This window comes from Leptopilina boulardi, unplaced genomic scaffold (genome assembly GCF_019393585.1).
Source record: "Leptopilina boulardi isolate dan_hultmark-lab unplaced genomic scaffold, ZJU_Lbou_2.1 LbouV2_210, whole genome shotgun sequence".
Classification (NCBI taxonomy): Eukaryota; Metazoa; Arthropoda; class Insecta; order Hymenoptera; family Figitidae; genus Leptopilina; species Leptopilina boulardi.
The window spans coordinates 1,703,237-1,722,415 of NW_026137764.1; the positions used below are offsets into that span (position 1 = coordinate 1,703,237).

At 27.7% G+C, this 19,179-nt stretch overlaps 1 protein-coding gene across 2 annotated transcripts in view; it reads right to left on the minus strand.

Annotated features, from left to right (window-relative positions):
• Window positions 1-19,179, minus strand: part of LOC127278666 (uncharacterized) — a 54,956-nt gene that overhangs the window by 23,408 nt on the left and 12,369 nt on the right. For both annotated transcript variants that reach the window (XM_051300479.1, XM_051300478.1), the window contains exons 3-8: window positions 18,673-18,790; window positions 16,174-16,646; window positions 13,214-13,911; window positions 7,131-7,249; window positions 4,395-4,527; window positions 816-964 (exon numbers count right to left, since the gene is read on the minus strand). In XM_051300479.1, coding sequence (XP_051156436.1) covers window positions 816-964; window positions 4,395-4,527; window positions 7,131-7,249; window positions 13,214-13,911; window positions 16,174-16,646; window positions 18,673-18,790 — 1,690 coding nt within the window. The remainder of the gene's footprint in view (window positions 1-815; window positions 965-4,394; window positions 4,528-7,130; window positions 7,250-13,213; window positions 13,912-16,173; window positions 16,647-18,672; window positions 18,791-19,179) is intronic.

Here is a 19,179-nt window from a genome sequence, read left to right on the forward strand (position 1 = left end):
CCCTGTGGTGTAAATGGCTTTTACACGTTTTTTTTTAAAAGCCCTCATCTCGACATGTTACAAATGCATACATTCATTTTTACATTTTTTTTTTTTTATGAAAGCTAAAAATAAATTTCAAAGAGTCGAGTTTTTTATTGTAAAAAAAGATTATTGTAAAATTTTGTATCTATAAAAATAATATTTATAATAGTCCAAATTGTGAAATCAATTATTTCAGAATTTGTTAATATTTTTTTATTTTTTATATCAAAAAGTCGAATTAATTTTTTTCGTTTATAGTGATTTAAAAATTAATTTTAAAAATTAATTTAATTTATTAATGTCTAAAATTACTTAATATGAAAAAAGTTTCTATCAATTATGAATTTTTTTTTTTTTTTTAATTCGAGAACTTGTTTTAATTACAAGAAGAAGCGTCAAATTATCTAACAGAATAACTTTTAAGTAGTGTACCAAGAATTTTTTTCTTCTGAAAATGAAATTCTCTTTTCATAATGACCTCATTTTACGAATTTTAGTACGACATTCAACTGAGAACTGGTGGATCGATGAAAGTATAGGTACAGAGGAGTTGCAAAATGTCATTTTCTGCGACATTAGATAAGATGAAATTAAGTTTCTCAAATTCATGAAACTTTCTATATTTTTCCTCTGACATGTTTATCAAAAAAAAAAAGTGTTAAATAGTATTGATTTACATTCACCACTAATACCTACAACGGTTAGTGACTGAGAATTTTTTTTTTAAATTATATAGAAATATCTTTATAATTTCTTTATAACGATAAAATTAGAAAGAAGAAAAAGTTTACCTTGTGATATTGGCAGAAGTTAACGATAACTGGGAGGCATACACCGGGCGATGGATTTTTTTCTTCCATCACAGATTTAATTGGTTTTGGCACCATAAGTGTACTTGTCGTGTATATATTTTCCATTCTTACAGTATTTGTGGTATAACCTGTGAGAATTTTAATATGTAATTTCATAATAATCATAATATTAATTGAAAGCATAATTAAAAAAAAAAAAATATTCTTTTTCTGGTTTATATATTGTTTTGTACAATTTTTTCTGGGAAATTTAAATTTTCATGATTCATTTTTAAGACCAAAATTTCAATGAATTGTATTATTTATAGGTAGTAAATTACTTTTTTTGAGTTGAAAGAATAAATCTTTATTTTCAGAGAAGAAATAACTTTTTTTTTTTGTATAAGCACTAAATTTTTTTTTCTCTATATAAAAGTTTATTACGTAAATAATTAAAAAAAAATTATTTCATTCAAATATAATTCGTTACTTGACTATTATCAAACAAATTTTATTTGAATTAAATAAATTTGTATTACAATATAAATTGTATATTTGAATCAACAATTTTTGTATTCAAAACAAATGCCATTTAATTGACACAAATAATAATTATTTGGTAAGTGGTCACTTTTTTTGAAAAATATTTTCTAATACTTTTTTTTTCTAAAAAAGGCAATTTCTAATGAAATCGATTTTCTAAAAAAAAGTTTTTTCTATCAAAATTGGTTTTTTAAAATATATATTTCTGAAAACTTTTAATTCTCAAAATTGTTGTAATAGTTTATAATATTTTTAAATTCAAATATTTTATTTTTGACTTTATAACGAACAACTGATATGCCTTCTCCCTTACGAATAACAAAAAACAATTTCTATTTAATTTCAATCTGAACTGTAATATTTGTATTTAAATTCGTTATTATAAATTGAATTTGTTTATAGAAAAAAATTTTTTAAATTAAACTTTGTTAAAAAAAAAGTTTAAAAAAAAAATAGAAATTATTTTTTAGAAAAAGTGTACCTATCACAACCAATTATTTAATAGAAATAAATATTTATTTGATCAAGTAATCGATCATTTGAATCAAATATATTTTTTTCTCAGTGTATATAACGCTTGAAAATGTGAAGAGAACACCTTTTTTGATTAAAGAAGTAAATTTTGAAAATACAATAAAAAGTGAAATTAAATCAACTGCAAAGCGTATATAGAGTTTGGAGATATATAAATATTTCCAAGAGAGGGTTAAAATTGTCGACTTGATCAATTTATGGGAATCATGTACATAGATAGCTGTCTCGAAAGTTAAAGAGTGAATGAAAAATGTCGTTAAATAACAGTGCGCGAGTTTTGCTGGTCATGTGAAATAGTCGAAAAAGAGAAATCCCGAAGCAATATACTCATACGAAAATCATCCCCTTCGTAACTACTATTCTCTTTCCCGGATCGTAATTTAAACCACTATATAGTACACCAGCAACTCTATATATATATATATATCTGTATATATTGGTATATATATATATATATAGAAAGAGATGGTTTCAAAATGGTCCACAGATTACGTACACACATATCTCCTACAATTCACTTTCCAGGGTAAACCCAGATTTCTCCCTTCCTCCCTCTCTCGTTAAATGATTAAAAGATTAAGAGAAAGTTTAAATTTTTTATTGCTATTATAATGGAGTTTAATTTTAATCTCTCGTATATAATTCAAAAATGAAGTAAATCAATAAAAATCATTTTTTTCGCAAAATTGATTAAAAGAAATTATAATCAAAATTTTAATTTGTTTTATATTTATTATTATTATTCATAGTAAATAATAATAAAAAATATTTATTGATTAATGATAAATTTATATATTTTCTATAATATATTTAGCAGAGGAGAGTGTTTTGGAATATTTTTTCATTTGAATTTAGAATAATGATGTATAGTAAAAAGTTGATATGTAAGATTCTGTACCACATTGTCAATATTGTATATACATATATATATATATAGTATTTGTGAACTTGTTGACAGAAGTTGGTACATGAGAAGACTATTGATCCTCGTTGGTTACAAAGCTCATCGCTCTTTCTCTCTCTCCCTCTCTCGTCTATATAAACATAGATATACGACACAGAGAGAAAGACAGAACATTTGTATCTCTCTTCATTCGAGATGCCAATATAATAACTTCCAGAACACTTTGAAACAGTCATCATATTCTTGAAATCATATATATGGTATTGTGTGATGAAGACAAAAATTTTGATAACTATGCGATTTTAAATTTCTCTCTTTATTCGTAGACACGTTCTATATATATATTTACTTTAACACTGAAAAAAAATTTATTTGATTCAAATAATTGATTATTTGACTATTATTAAATAAATATTTATTTGTATCATATAATTATCAAATGATATTTGTTTCAAATAGAGAAATTATACGATGCTAAAGTACGCAACGTTTATGATAAACGATTATTAAAGAAATAATTTTTTAGAATGAAAAAATCAATTTCTTTGACAAATTTTTCTTTGATACAAAGAAAATATATTTGTTTCAAACAAACTATCTTTGATTAAAAAAAAAATTATCTTCGTTTCAAATAAATTTTTTATTTAATTCAAATAAATGCTTCTTTCCAAATAGCACCTGAATTTGCAGCAACATTGGGGCAAGCTTTCCGCGCAGTATTGCCAAACTTGTAGAGCAAACTTACCGCAAGCTCAGTGCAAGCTTTAAATGTCCCACCTGACCCTCACTTGTATTGTAAGCTTACCGAAAGGTTGCAGTGTAAGGTTACTACAAGATTGCACAATAAGATAATCGCAAGATATTACTCAGTAAGCTTGCACGGTATGCTTGTAGCAAGGTTGCATTAACCTTACACTGACATCTTTCGGTAATCTTGGGTCTGGTGGAATATTTGATGCTTGCAGCAAGTTTGCCGTGCAAGGTTGGCAATATTGCGCGGCAAGCTTGCCGCAACGTTGCTGCAAGTTTACATTTGAACTGTGTTTGACCCTATATCAATGTTAGCATTTCTTTGATTTAATGCACAAATTTCTTTCATTCAAAGAAAATTTTATTTTTAATAAAAGAAAAACATTCGTTTCTTTAAATGAAAGAAATTTTTTCTCTGAGTGCATTATTATTTGTTAAATTTTACGAATACTCTCTAAATTTGAATCAGCTAAAATCCGCTGATTGGCAGCGAATAGTCGCTGATTGAAAAAGCTATAAGTATGCAGCTGCGAATCAGCGACTAACAACTATTTCAATCAGCGAAATACTCCATTTTAAAAATAAATTTATCTTCCGACGAAAATGACCGACGTTCGCCGATTCGTGTTTCGCTATTTTATTAGCTGTATCCGCTGATTTGCAGTGAAAACTTTATTCGCTGATTCAAACAGTGAAATTTTAGCTAATTCAAATTTAGAGAGTAAATCATTCTTTATAAAAATATAAAAAGAGTATTAAACTATCTGAAGACATTTTGTTTTTTTTTATTTTTGGCATCAGTAAATATGCTTGACAACACTTTTCATGAAAAAAGAAGTTGCACTTACTTTTAAAATATGCTGCCAAGCCACCAGCAATGACCATTAATGCTATTACGTTCGCGAGAACTTGAGCAAACCTAAATCGAAATCTTCCTCTCGTTACAAAATGACTACTGGGTCTTCTCATATCTCTAATTATCTGCACAATAAAAAGAAAAATTTTTTTGAAAAAAAAATTAATTTTATCCATTAAAGATAGATAATTTAATAATAATAATAAATTGTATAATATCATTTTCTGTCTGACAAAAATGTTGCTTTTTTCACTTAAAAAATAATTGTATACTTTTTCTACTTAAAAATGGATTTTTTTTTGCAAAATTAATTTATTTAGTATCTAAAATATTAAAATAGAATATTACCAACTTTTTAAGATAAATATTGTATTAACCATTTAAAATTATAAATGCAAAAAAAAAATTCGTCTGACAAAACTGTAATTTTTCTACTTTAAAAAGTTGTATATTTCGTCAAGTTATTTGTCAAATCTTTTTTTGACATTAATATTTTTTTATTTATTGTTAGAAATTAAATTTTTTTCTGCAACAAATGCAACTTCGTCTTCTATAAGAAAATTATATATATATATGTCTGACGAAACTCTGCTTTTTCTACTTATGATTACTCCATTACATACAGCGTAGTGAAAATAAAGTGTCTTTAGAATAAAAATGTTATGGAAAAAAGATTTCTAAAAAAAACATATACCTATATCTTTTTTTGAATGCTAAACTTTGGTGAATAGTAAAAATTTTCCCAAAATGAACTTTTTTCAAAGTTTAGGAATTTATCCTCCAATATTTTACAAATATGGCTATTTTTGTTAAAAATTAACTTTTAACTATTTATGTTATAAAATAATGTTTTTCTTTAAAACAAAAACTCTTAAACTACACTGAGAAAAATAATTTCGTAATAATAAGAAAATAATTTAGTTGAGCTTTTTTAGTTGGCGTTACTAAAATATGGTTGTCACAACAGAATAGAAAGTGGCAATAAATCGGGAAGTTTAGTTGGCTCTACCAAAAAATATATTTGAAGCTTTCATGTTTACGAACTAAATAGTTTGGTTCCCAGTACTAAATAGCTGACATGCTGTATTGCGCACGCGCTCTTCTCGTAAATATGGCGTCGCTTCCCATTCACGGGATGTCAACATTAACCATATGTCGTTCGCGTCGTGAAGTTTCAGTGTTGAAGTTTTTATGTTTTTCAGACATTTTTTAAAAAAAAAAGTTTGTGTAGTGAAAATAAATAAATAAAACTTGTTACAAGAACGAAAGTTTTTTTCCAGCTTTTATACATTGTGAAAATGATTTAATCTCAAATTGTTAGTAGGATTCGTAGAGTAGTGGTCAGCGTTCTCGACTAGCGTTGCGTAGTCTGAGGGTTCGAGCCCCAGCAGTGTTAGGTTTTTTCCGCGATAGAAATTAATTTAAGTAGGCATAGGTATAGGTTATATAAAGAGAAAAGGGTGAAACAAAAAAATAAGTTGGTTGAGAAAACAAAAAAAAAATTTTTATTTAACTAAATTTTTTGTTTGTTTAAAAACAATAAGTTAGTTGTGCAAAACAAAAAATTTGGTAGACCGAACAAAATGATTCAACGAAAAAATTTAGTAGCCCGAACCAAACGGATCGATTAGTTGCACATATATCAAATAAAAAATTTGGTAGAGAGAACCAAACTTTGGTAGATGATACTAAACATTTTTCTCAGTGTATAGACTATATTTTTACTTAAAAATTAAATAAATAAACATTTTCTGGCACAATAGACTATTTGCACTGAGAAAAAAGAATTTAGTTGACAACAAAATATTTTGTTTAATATCATAATGTGCAACCAAATTTTTGTTTCAACTAAATTTTCGTTGTGCCAACTAAAGTCTGATTAGAGCAGTATAGATTCTACACAAATAAACCCTACACGAGAAAATTGCGCACCGATAATTTTACAAAAAAAAAAATCCTACACTTGGACAATAAGCAAAATAAAATTAATTAACAAATTTTTACTTTACACAATTAAGGGCCGGTTTCACCAACTATGGTTAAAAGTTAATCAGCGATTAAAGCCAATTTAACCGCTCATGATTGGTCGGTTAGGGATTTAATAGCTGATTAACTTTTAACCGGAGTTGATGAAACTGGCCCTAAATCAAACATAATTTTATTCTACACATTCAATTGCACACAGGAAAACCCTACACCGTTAACTCTGAAAAAAAAAATTCTACACAATAATATGCGGAATAAAATTTAAAAACAAATAATAAAATTTCTAAACGATTAAATACTACAAAATATAACCGTACAAATTAAATTGCACTCAGGAAAACCCTACACGATTTTTTTTCAGAGTTAACGGTGTAGGGTTTTCCTGTGTGCAATTGAATGTGTAGAATAAAATTATGTTTGATTTAATTGTGTAAAGTAAAAATTTGTTAATTAATTTTATTTTGCTTATTGTCCAAGTGTAGGATTTTTTTTGTAAAATTATCGGTGCGCAATTTTCTCGTGTAGGGTTTATTTGTGTAGAATCTATACCGCCCCATTTAAGACAATGTGTAGTTATTATCAAAATGGAACGTCAAACAATGATCATTAAAGTTCCTCAAACTATAATTGAGCATTCTATATATATATATATATATATATACATATATATATAGATACAGTTTCATTCTCTTTCAAAGATCGATTCTGAAATGCACTTTAAGGGAATTTAAGGACTACTCACTTTATGGTTGAAGGACATATTGCTGCCACTGTGAAATCTCACAATCGTTTGTAAACTAGCTGGAGTGCTCATAGATTTTGTGATTGGGCTTCCTGGTGGGTGTTCAGTCAATGCTCTATCTGCAATTTAAACAAAACTTTCATTCATAATTATATATTTTCAAACTATTTCTTCATATATTATTTTATTCAACTTTTTAAAATGTATAGAAATTCTGTACAAAAATAATTTTCAGTAATTTGCTTGATGACCATTTTTTTAAATTTTTCTAAAAAGTCATAGGAATAATTTAATTGGGTTTTTTAACTGATAAATGTTTTTTTATTAATATTTATAAATATTTACTTATTTTAAAAGATTTTCCACAGTTAATATTGACCATTATGGGAACTACATATTATTATTTCATATTTTGGAATTACATAGTAGTGGAGATTAGTTTTAGTCAGACGTAAATTTTTTTTCTCTGTTTCATAAACTTAAACTTTTGCCTGTCTCATTGTTGAGTGTTTAACCCTTAACCATGGGTCACTCGTGCCTTTCGAAAAATGACACCCCTTGCTAGCTTTTATTCATACAGACTTTCAGTATTTTTTTTCCCCTTAATGGGGCCGTCCATATACCACGTGGACAGTTTTGGGGGAGGGGGGGTTCGTCAAAAGTTCACGATTGTCCACGAGGGGGGGAGGTCAAAGCAAATATCCACGTGGACCCAGTAAAAATGAAATTTTATTTATTGTTTTTTATCCCTCTTTTAAATTTCGCGCCAGTGTATTATGCAGCGCTGCGCAAGTCATTCGATATTTTTATCGATTTCGTTTGAGTTTTATCGAATCAATATACGCCGGCTGGTGTGCTACACGTGAGAAATCATAACAAACCCGCCTAAATCCGAATTCTCATAAATTACAATTTCATTTTTAATGAATTTAAGACCTACTGTGAATGATTTACCTCAAAATCTCCCTTATGATTTGTACTGCCCTTCAGTACTACCTGTACTGCAACCCAGTAAAAAATAAAAGATGCAAGAACAGCGGATTCCGGTTACAAGATCAATAGCTGGTAAACGAATCCGTGAGAATCTCGGATACGAGCAGTTTTCGATATCCGAAATGATGTACAGCTTGTAAACGCACTGAAACGGACGACTTTTGTAAAGCTTTTAATCAAGAAAAAGCAATTAAATGGATCCAGAAACGATGGGAAATGAAATTAGTAGCAAAAATAAATGATTCTTTATTAAAGAAAAATACATTTAAACATAAAACAATTATTCTTACTAATTCTAACCCCTGCGTTGAAAACATTGGAAAAACAGTGTTTTCTTGGTAATTTTACCTTGTTATTGGGAAAATATGGTTTTCTACCTTACCGACATTGGATATTAATTTAACGCAGGTTTTGTCGAATTTTCAATTTCAATAGAAATATAAAATTATTTAATAAAAAGTGGTAAAGGAAATTAAAAATTAGCACTTAATTATGTTTAATAACATTTTGATTATTTTGAATTGCTTTTGAAATTAGAAAATCAAAAAAAACCGCGTTAAATTAATATCCAATGTCGGTAAGATAGAAAACCATATTTTCCGAATAACAAGGTAAAATCGCCAACAAAACACTGCCTTCACAATGTTTTTAATGCAGAAGTTAGAATTAGTAAGAATAATTGTTTTTTGTTTAAGTGTACGTTTCTTTAAAACATAATTATTTATTTTTGCTTCTAATTTAATTTCCCAACGTTTCTGCATTCATTTACTTGTTTTTCTTGATTAAAAGCCCTACAAAAGTCGTTCGTTTCAGTGCGTTTACAAACTTATGAGCATTTTGGATACGGAAAAGTGCTTGTATCCGAGATTCTCAGGGATTCGTTTACCAGCTATTGAGCTTGTAACCGGAATCCACTTTTCTTGTATCTTTTATTTTTTACTGGGAAGGTAAGTGACCCCTTAAAAAGATTCCACAAATAGGACTCCGATAAAAAATTTTGATACTCAGCGTAACAAATTTTGATTTGAAATACATCTTGAATTTTGAAACTACTATTGACTCAAAATACTTTAATCAACTAACAGACTGTTTTTAAAATTTTAAAATGCATATGCAGTGAATGTGGCCTTTATTTTGCCGCAAAGTCGCACTTAACTACTCACGTTAAAATATTATATAAAAATCAACGTAAAAGAAATACAGAGGATTGGGATGAAGAAACGGAACTTGTTGTGTAGAGATGGAAAATATAATGTAACTTCAGAGAGCTCCATTGATTTTTTCGCAACTGATAATCTTGCCGAATGGTTAACACAACCATGGATCAGCAATGATAATATAGATGACGATTAGTAGATTTGTGGTTTTTTCGATATTATTTTAAGATTTGTTACCATAAAGATTTACCTACTTTTATTTTATACGATAATTTTCAGATATTCCTGGCATAAATATTTTAATTCTACCATACATTGTATTTTTAGTTATAGTGATCGATAATAATTTAAGATTTGTTGCCAAAAAGATTTATGTATTTTTAGTTTGTAGAGTAATTTGAAATATTTTTGCCAAAAATATCTTCACGATACCAAATAAAATCGGACAAGTGCGAGTTACACTCGCACTGAAATCGAGGGTTCCGTACTCGAAGCGAACTTATTTGGTATAAAAACAAATGTTTAAAAAATATGTGTTGTATGACAACTAATATAAGTGATACAAAAAGGAACAATTTTCTTGAATTTTACAAAATTGTTCCTTTTTGTATCACTTATATTAGTTGTCATACAACACATATTTTTTAAACATTTGTTTTTATACCAAATAAGTTCGCTTCGAGTACGGAACCCTCGATTTCAGTGCGAGTGTAACTCGCACTTGTCCGATTTTATTTTTTAAAAAATATTTTACTAAAAAAATATAAGAAACATAATTTTATTTCAACTCGCAATATTTTTATTGTATTTACATTTTAAAAATATATTGAATATTAAATTTTATCTTTCTAAGTCAAAAAGAGATAAAACTTAAGATATTGATATAAGGCTAGTAGCTGCTTGTCAAGGAAAAATCGAAAGTTATCTAAAAAATAAAATTTGTTTATTAATTCCAGAAAAATCAACTCCAATCATCCTCGCTATATTTTTTTTGTAATCTACACGTAAAAATACGTCAAAATATATAAATTTGAATCACTGTAGAAAAACTTTTTTCGTTTTTTGCGGAAAAATACATTTTTTTCTGAAATTTATCATTTTTCTTCAAAAATTTGATAAAAATTGATCATCAACTCCAATCGCGCTTACATTTTTTCCCTGTATTTTTCACGCAAAAATTGAGTTTTACAGCAAGTATGAACAGTCTGGATTGAATATTGTGTGCGCTAGGGAGAATAAATCATTTTTTTCGAAATTTTTGATTTTTCCTTGACAACGCTATGTAAATTAATCCGAATCAAGTTCGCTATAATTTTCCTGTAATTTTCACGTAAAAATACGTAAGTGTGTCAAATTTGAGCTCTTTATGTCAAAAGATGTGGCCGCTAGGGGGGGGGGGTACATACTCATTTTTAGGTATTTTTCGTAAAAATTCATGGTTTTTCCTTGACAACGCTATGATAATCAACTCCAATCATGCTCGCTATATTTTTCTTGTAATCTACACGTAAAAATACGTTAAAATATATAAATTTAATTTCCTTTAAATAAAATTTTGTTCGTTTTTGGTGGAAAAATACATTTTTTTTCTAAAATTGTCATTTTTTCTTGAAAAACTTGATAAAAAGTTAATCATCAACTCTAATCGTGACCGCTTTTTTTCCCCTGTATTTTTCCCGTAAAAATACATTTGTATACTAAATATGATCTGTCTGGGTTGAATATTGTGTGCGCTAGGGAGAATAAATTATTTTTTTCGAAATTTTTGATTTTTCCTTGACAACGCTATGTAAATTGATCCGAATCAAGTTCGCTATAATTTTCCTGTAATTTTCACGTAAAAATACGTAAGTGTGTCAAATTTGAGCTCTTTATGTCAAAAGATGTGGCCGCTAGGGGGGGGGTACATAGTCATTTTTAGGCATTTTTCGTAAAAATTCATGGTTTTTCCTTGACAACGCTATGTTAATCAATTCCAATCAAGTTCGCTATAATTTTCCTGTAATCTACACGCGAAAATACATATGTGTACTAATTTTCAGCCCTCCAGATAAATTTATGTGGCCGCTAGGGGGGGGGGTACACGATTTCAAAAAAACCGATATTAATAGGGTTCCGAACCGAGTACGGAACCCTAAAAATAATGGTATTTAGTTGGTAAACGTTATTCTAAGATGTGTTACCAATGTGATTGTTATGTGATTCAACCAAAAATGTTATTTTGCTTAGCAAAATTTTAAGTTTACTAGCAGTAAACTTGAAAATTATTTTTATAATTAAAAGAAACAGTGACTAAATGTTTTCTAATAACTATTAAATATCTATTTATTTACCATTTTAAAATATGAAACATACAAACAAAAAATTTTCACCAAAAAAAGTCCACGTGGACATTTAGGGGGGGTGGGGGGTTCGTCAAAAGTCCACAATTGTCCACGAGGGGGGGAGGGGGGGTCAAAAAGTGATGAAAAATTGTCCACGTGGTATCTGGACGGCCCCATTAAACTACCACTTTTAAGCTTTACTCATGGCGTTTGAAATTTTAAAAAATATTGATTTTATTAAAAATTATGATTTTTTTGGAAAAATTTATTTTTGTTTGTTTAAACAAATATATTATTTAAACAAATAAACATTTCAACAATATAATGATTGGTTCTTATTCTACGATAGTTAATGCAACATTATGAATTTTGTCCGATTTTTTAAAGCGCCGGGCACGAGTGACCTATGGTTACAGTCAAGGTAGATCTAAAACCACCTTACAATCTAAGGGTTAATTTTTGAGCACAAGCAATTACAAGAAAGTAGGGGATAGTAGTCAGGGTTGGACAGTTGTCAGAGTTGAGCCATCGCGTTTATTTTGTTTTATCACACTAGCGCCATCTGTCTTTGTATGTAAGTACTTGTTAGCAATGTCAGCGAACTTTTCACATGTGTTGCAGTAAAGTATGCGAACAATAAAGACGTATTATGCGAGTCAGTGCTATACGCACATTAAAAAACTTTTTTGTTTTTTCAAAAGAAGACAATTAAGTACAGAAAAAATATGTCAAAGACAAAGTAAGTTGACTAGAATTATTTATTAAGATGTTATATGAAAATAAGGAGCGTAATTTGGTGTTTGTATCACGCGTTTATTTTGTGTGTGATATAACATTAAACGACGCGTGAGTCAGAATTGAGCCACCCAAAATTTTGCAATTATGAAGCGTTCTTGCAATGGAAATTCATTTTTCGACTTAAAGATGTGTTAAAAACTCCACTTTCATTGGAAAGAAAGGAAATACAAATTTTTCAAAATCTTTTTTCACTTTTCAGACCAGCTTTGTGATATAAGCGAAAATCTAATCGCAAAAATGTCGACATTTAATAAGGGCTTTTTATTTCAATTTCATGGTTCTTTTTCTCATTTCCAAGTGTATTTGAGCGCCATTCTATCATTTAAAGGTCATTATTAATCATTTATCTGCATATTTCATTGATTTTCTACAGTGGCTCACACTGTAAAAAGAAAGTACTAAAACAATACCGATTTTAGGTACCAAATGACAATTTAGTACCTGAAATCGGTATTAAATTAATACCTTTCTTTTTACAGTGCAACCCTGACTACCTTTTTTTAATTGTCTATAACTCCGAAGCCTAAGTAAACGAAGTAGTAAGTAAAATTTAAAAACAAAACTGTCTTATATTTATATAAAAATCATTATTGTATTTTAAGCAAAAAAATTTCTGCTATGGTAAAAACAGTTTTTTCATTTTTTTTTTTGTAAATAATGAATCAGTGTAGCTAAAATTTTTGGAGATATAAACATGATTTACATTTAGAGTAAGGACAATTTTTTTAAGTCGTTTTTTCAGAAAATTAAAGTGTCTTATTGTTGTGCACTCTCCCCTAATTATTGTAGATTTAAAAAAAAAATTTCTTACCTGGAATTTTCCCATTTGATTGCCTTTGTGGTATTAATGGTGCCTCCATGGTTTTACTCGTATAACTTGGTGAACTTGTTTGACTGAAACTATCAGAAGACACATTGCTGTCTTGTCGAACACTGATGGGCTTTGGTACTGATGAATTTTGACAAATGGAACTCAAAGGTGGCGGTAAATTAGTCTGTGTTGCCTTTGGTAATTTTTCTAATTTTTCACTATTATTCTTTTCTTTGTGTAAATTATTATTATTTTGCATAACACGTGCTTTCTCCAATTCTGCCTCATATTTAAGACGATATGTTTTTTCAATTGCACTAATTACACTTTTCTCCTGTAATTTTCTCTCTAATTCGTGTGATGCTTTTTGTAATTCATCAAATTTCGGTGATATCTCGTGAAAATGTCTCTCAATATCGTCACGCAATCCTTGAGAATCATCAACATTATTGTTATTTGTAACATGTTGATAAACAACAGTTGACGTTTCATCATGATGAAGATGTCTTTCTAAATTTTGTGATGCCGCCTGCAATTGTTCAAATTTAGAATGTTTTTCAATTTCTTGCCGATTTCGTGCCAAACAAGAAATATTCTCAAAATTTATCTCTCTATTTAAAAAAGTCTTATCTCGCGAGAAACCTTTTTTTCTCAATAACCCATCTCCATCGAGGAGGTTTGACCTCTCGTTCTGGCCTCTAAAGAAAAAAAAATATATATATATATGAAAGCAAACTTTGCTTAAAAGGTTTTCGCGATGTTTTCATCCTTTTAAAAGGTAACAAAAGTCAATTGTGAACCGATCGATTCAAAGCTCTCTCTTTTTTTTATCTTTTTCTTTTCTTTATATACAAAGAATAAAAAAATATATATATATAATTTTTTGGATACTCATAGTTTTAAAATAAAAAAAAATTTATTCAACATTATTTCCTCGATTTAAACAAACTTTTTTTTTATATTTAAACTTTTTGATAAATTTTGTTTTGTTTTGTAAACTTTTTTTTATTTCATCTGAGAAAGGCGGATTTAATTTTCTTAATGTAATTTATCTACTTTAAAATGGATCTTTTTTTTACTTTGATGTTGATAAAATTATTTTCTCTTTGAATGGAGTTTTTTTTAAAAATGTTTTTTCTTAATTAGAAAGAAAATTAATTTAAATTGTGATGTGATAATTATTCTTTAATTTCAATTTTAACTTGCATAATCTGTTTTCCATAAAATGACTTTAAATTTGCGTCTATATGAGAGATTCATTAAATGCGTATTATCGTTCTAATTTCATTGCATCTGAAACCATCGGATGAAAACTTCATTGCACATCAAGTCGACCGTTATATATTGTCTAAAAGACTTAAGCCTGATGCAGAAACTGTAACATTTAAGTCTCTTAGAACATAGAATGATTCAATTAATTGTTTATTGCATAACCACAATGACTGATTTAATCTTTAAATAATGGCGCATGAAGATATATAGTACTTTCATAATTACTTGTTCACTTTATATATCACTCGAATATTCCGCAGAAATACTATTTTCATTAAACATTTATTTTTTTAATTATTATTAAATATAAAACGATAATAAAAATAAAAAACAAAAAAATATAAGACTTTGGGAATTAATTTTTGTGTTTTTAATTTAAAACATCTAAATATTTTTATTGTTTATAATTTTAATAAATAAATTCTATTTTGTTCTATAATATTTTCAGAAACTTTTTATTTTTATTACAGAAAGAATATAAAACCATTTAACATTAAAAATTTTTTATTAATTTTAGATAAACCGTTTGAGAAATTGTAGCCCTAGTGTAATTTTTCAAAATTAGTCGACGAGAACTTTACACTGAGAAAAAAAAATTTAGTGAACTAAACAAAATCGTTCAGTTGATCATTACTGGTTGTAAAAACAATATTTTGGTTGGCATTACAAAACAATTTGATTGACGCAACAAAACAGGCTGTTTTTGTTGTGACGAAAGTTTGAAAATTATAATATATTTATTTTGTAAATTTATCGGAGGTCGATAATTACGTTACCGGCGAAGCAAAACCATATGTAGTATCCATTCACGATACGCGCGCTGCTGTAGTGGTCCCCACCGAAATCCCGAGCATGCATTTCATCGGTCTTACCGCAGTAGGACACGCAGTCCGAAGTGGTCTTACCACGGGCAAGAGGTCTTACCTCAAAGTAGTAATTTTACTACAAGCCCATATGGATGCAATAAATGGTTTTACCACAGACGAGGAGGTATTACCTTATGAGCAGTTTTACTGCATGGTTTTACCACGTCAGCGAATCGCGATCAACCTGCGTAGAAGGCGACTAAAAATGGCGTCGTTACCAAACTTCTAGCGTAAAGAACAATACGTAACGTTTTCTTTATTTTGATCGTTTTAACTTCTTTTTCTATTACTTTGTATCGATCGTTTACGTTAAATTTCGTTGTATTTCTTTCGTTAATGTAAATAGGTAATATAGATGTTTTCTGTTTTATGTAAACATACGTTTTTCGAATTCATCTGTAATTTGAATTGTTATTATTTGTACCGAGGTCCGACGGGCATCCGTATTATAACCACAAAAAAAATGACATTTTATTCATTTTGAGTCATACCTAGTTATGCTATTATTTCGATTATCTTTTAAGACTAAATTTACGCTAGGCGTATATTTCCATATGTTTATTAAAAACAAATATTTTCTCAATAGATGAAGTAATTGATATGGAAACGTTTTAAAAAACACTCCACAAAATAATTTTGTTTATTCAACCAAACAGTTTGATTGCTAACAAAACTAACAAAATTATTTGTTTTAGCCAAACAGATTTTGTTTGCTCGGACTAAATATTTTTCTTTGTCAGTGAGTTTAAATAAAATGGATTGACCCATAAATATTATTTTGTATTAACTATATAATATTTTAATTTAATTCAAGAATCCTACCTGCACTTCTGTGTCGTTGAACATTGTTGTGAATGGTTTTCGACTTTTTTAAGTTCCCCGATGTTTAGATCCGTACCCTTGATTATCTTCTCGTGAGGACGATTCTCAATGTCCCTGGATGTCTTCGGAAGTTCCTCAAAGCTCGAGGCGTCCTTAAGTAGTGTCTTGTTGAAATCGAGCTTATCGGAATTGTCGACAAATTCCTTTGCTTCCAATCTGGATGGACCTGTTAAGTTGATCGGCTGCTCGATATTAATCAATTTTTCACACTGCACATCAGAATGATTGTGCCATGTCTCCATCATCATCATTGGACCCAAATACCCACCGGACGATGTAATAATTGTCTCGTTGTTTGTTTTTTTCTTCATTTCTGAACGATTAATTGTTTTCGTTGCTGGAAGAAGGGGACGTTCATTTCTATTTCTTTTTGGAATTACCGGAGGCCTCAATGGTATTGGTGGAGGTGCTACCTATAAATATTTATATAAATAATGTAAAACAAATGCATGAGTATTATATTCTAAAACTTATATATTAATTCGAGTTTTATTTAATGTAAGAATTTGAAAATCAATGTAAAGACCTACTAAAAGGTCTACTTCATATTTCAATATAATTCATGATAATTCACGATACTTCAGATAATTCATGATAATTCATATACTTCAAGATAATTCATAGTAATTTGAGATAATTCAAAGTAATTCATGATAATTCATATTACTTCAGATAATTCAGAATAATTCATATTAATTCGAGATAATTCAGGATAATTCATGATAATTCACAATACTTCAGATAATTCAGGATAATTCAACACTAGTGTATACCTTAAATCGTATATTAAAGTAAAATTTATTTTAAACCAAATTTTCATATCTAAACCATTTTATTTCAAATTCACATTTAACAAAACTTTTATTTAACCGAATTTTAACTCAATTTACATTTTGGACAGAATTTTTTAAAATGAGGTTTATGTTGAAACTAATTTTCATCCTGAAAATTTTTTTTTATTTACCTAAGTTTAAATTTAACAAAAAAAAATTATTTTTAATAAAAAAACATAATTAATGAAGTTCTCAAATTTTTTTTCTTACACTGAAAAAATATATTTGAATCAAATAAAAAACGGAATTATGAAATTTAAATTTAATATTAAAACTTTTTAATAATAAAAAAACATTATTAATGAAGTTCTCAAATTTTTTTTCTTGCACTTAAAAAATATATTTGAATCAAATAAACTCTATTTTAACCAATAATTTCAGTCAATTTCGGTAATTTAAACGAATACAAATAATTAATATATATTTTATAATATTTGAAGATAAATTATTTGACTAATGAAATAAAGAGTAAAATGTTAATATAAAAAAATAACAATTTAAAAGTTATTATAATAATTTATTATTATTATTAATAGTTAATGGTTCGAGCGAAGAGTCGGTTCTTCGTTCCAGCTGCTCAATTAATGTAAAAAGCAAAAAGAACCCTGAATTTTGAATATCTACCAGTGCTGGCTTATTACTGGTTACTATAATTTTGCCCGATTCAAATACAGTTTCTTTAATTCTAATAAAAATTATTTGGTTCAAGTAAATATTTATTTGATAAGAGTCAAATAATCGATTTTTTGAATCAAATAAATTTTTTTCCAGTGTAAAAATTAATATGGTAAACATTCATATACATTTTTGTAATATCGCAAATACTTTTTGTTGAAGAAAAAAATACATTTTACGTGTTATTGTCAGTGTGTAAATATTTAAGTTTCCTGAGTGTTGTTTTAAGAGGGATTACTCAACTGGGAAAAAAGTCATTAATTTCGATTGGAAAAATTCGATTTTCTTACCTTACTGTTGTTAAAATAAAAATAAGAAAACATTTAATTGAAACGAATTTGTTTCTTTTGTATATAATATTATTTTATCAATATTTTTTCCAGTTTTAAAGTTAAATATCTGTATATATTAGAGGTAAAAAAATATATATATTTGTTTCAAATAAAAATGTTTTATTTGTGATAAATAAAATTTTATTTGTTCCAAATAATAATTTTATTCAATCCTATAATAAATAGTTGTTTATTGTAGCTCTGTTACAAATACATATTTATTTAATAATTGTTCAAGTAGATACAATATATTTGTTTCAAATAAATATGTATGTGCTTTTTAATTTATATTTATCGGATCTAATGAGTTGTATCAAGTTATCTACTTGTATATAGCGGAAAAGCCAATAATCCATTATTATGGAAATAATTGAATTTCAGTTAATAATCTCCATTAATATTAAATACACCAATTTATATTAAAAAATAATATATATTTCCAATAAAGTAAACATGTGAAAAATTTCATAAATTCTATATGAAATTATTATTAGATATATAATAAGGTGAAAAAAAAAAATATATATATATATATTAAAGAATGTTATATTTGTAGTAGACTAATAACTACATTTATGTCAATTTAGAATTTAGTGTACCGTTGGGGTTGCAGAATGACGTCGTGGAATTGGTGGTGCTCCATTATTTCCTTTAGGTGGTGGTTCTGCAAGTAGTGATGTCCTTATTGGTAATGCGACGCTGTGCGTTCTGATCTTTCTAAATATAGAAAATTTATTTCATACCCCAATTAAAATAGTTTTCTCAAAAAGAGCAAAATATATGAGTGAAAGTTTATTAGTTTCTTTTGACTATAATTAATCATTTTCATTGTCAATTTTTTTTTTCTCAAAATGACAACAATTATTTTGCATTGCAAAACTAAAACACCGCAACTTGTTTGTTTTTATTTACTTGTAATATTATTATGAAATTTTTTTTTAGAATATATCGATAATAATCAAAATGACAATATCATGGATGAGTGACGAAAAAAAAAATTACTGTAAAAGCTTTTTTCTTCACGAGGCCTATATTATGTGATAAATTTCAGGTAAAGTGATCGAGGTGAAAAAACAAATTTTCTCCATTATCAGTTTTTGATAGTT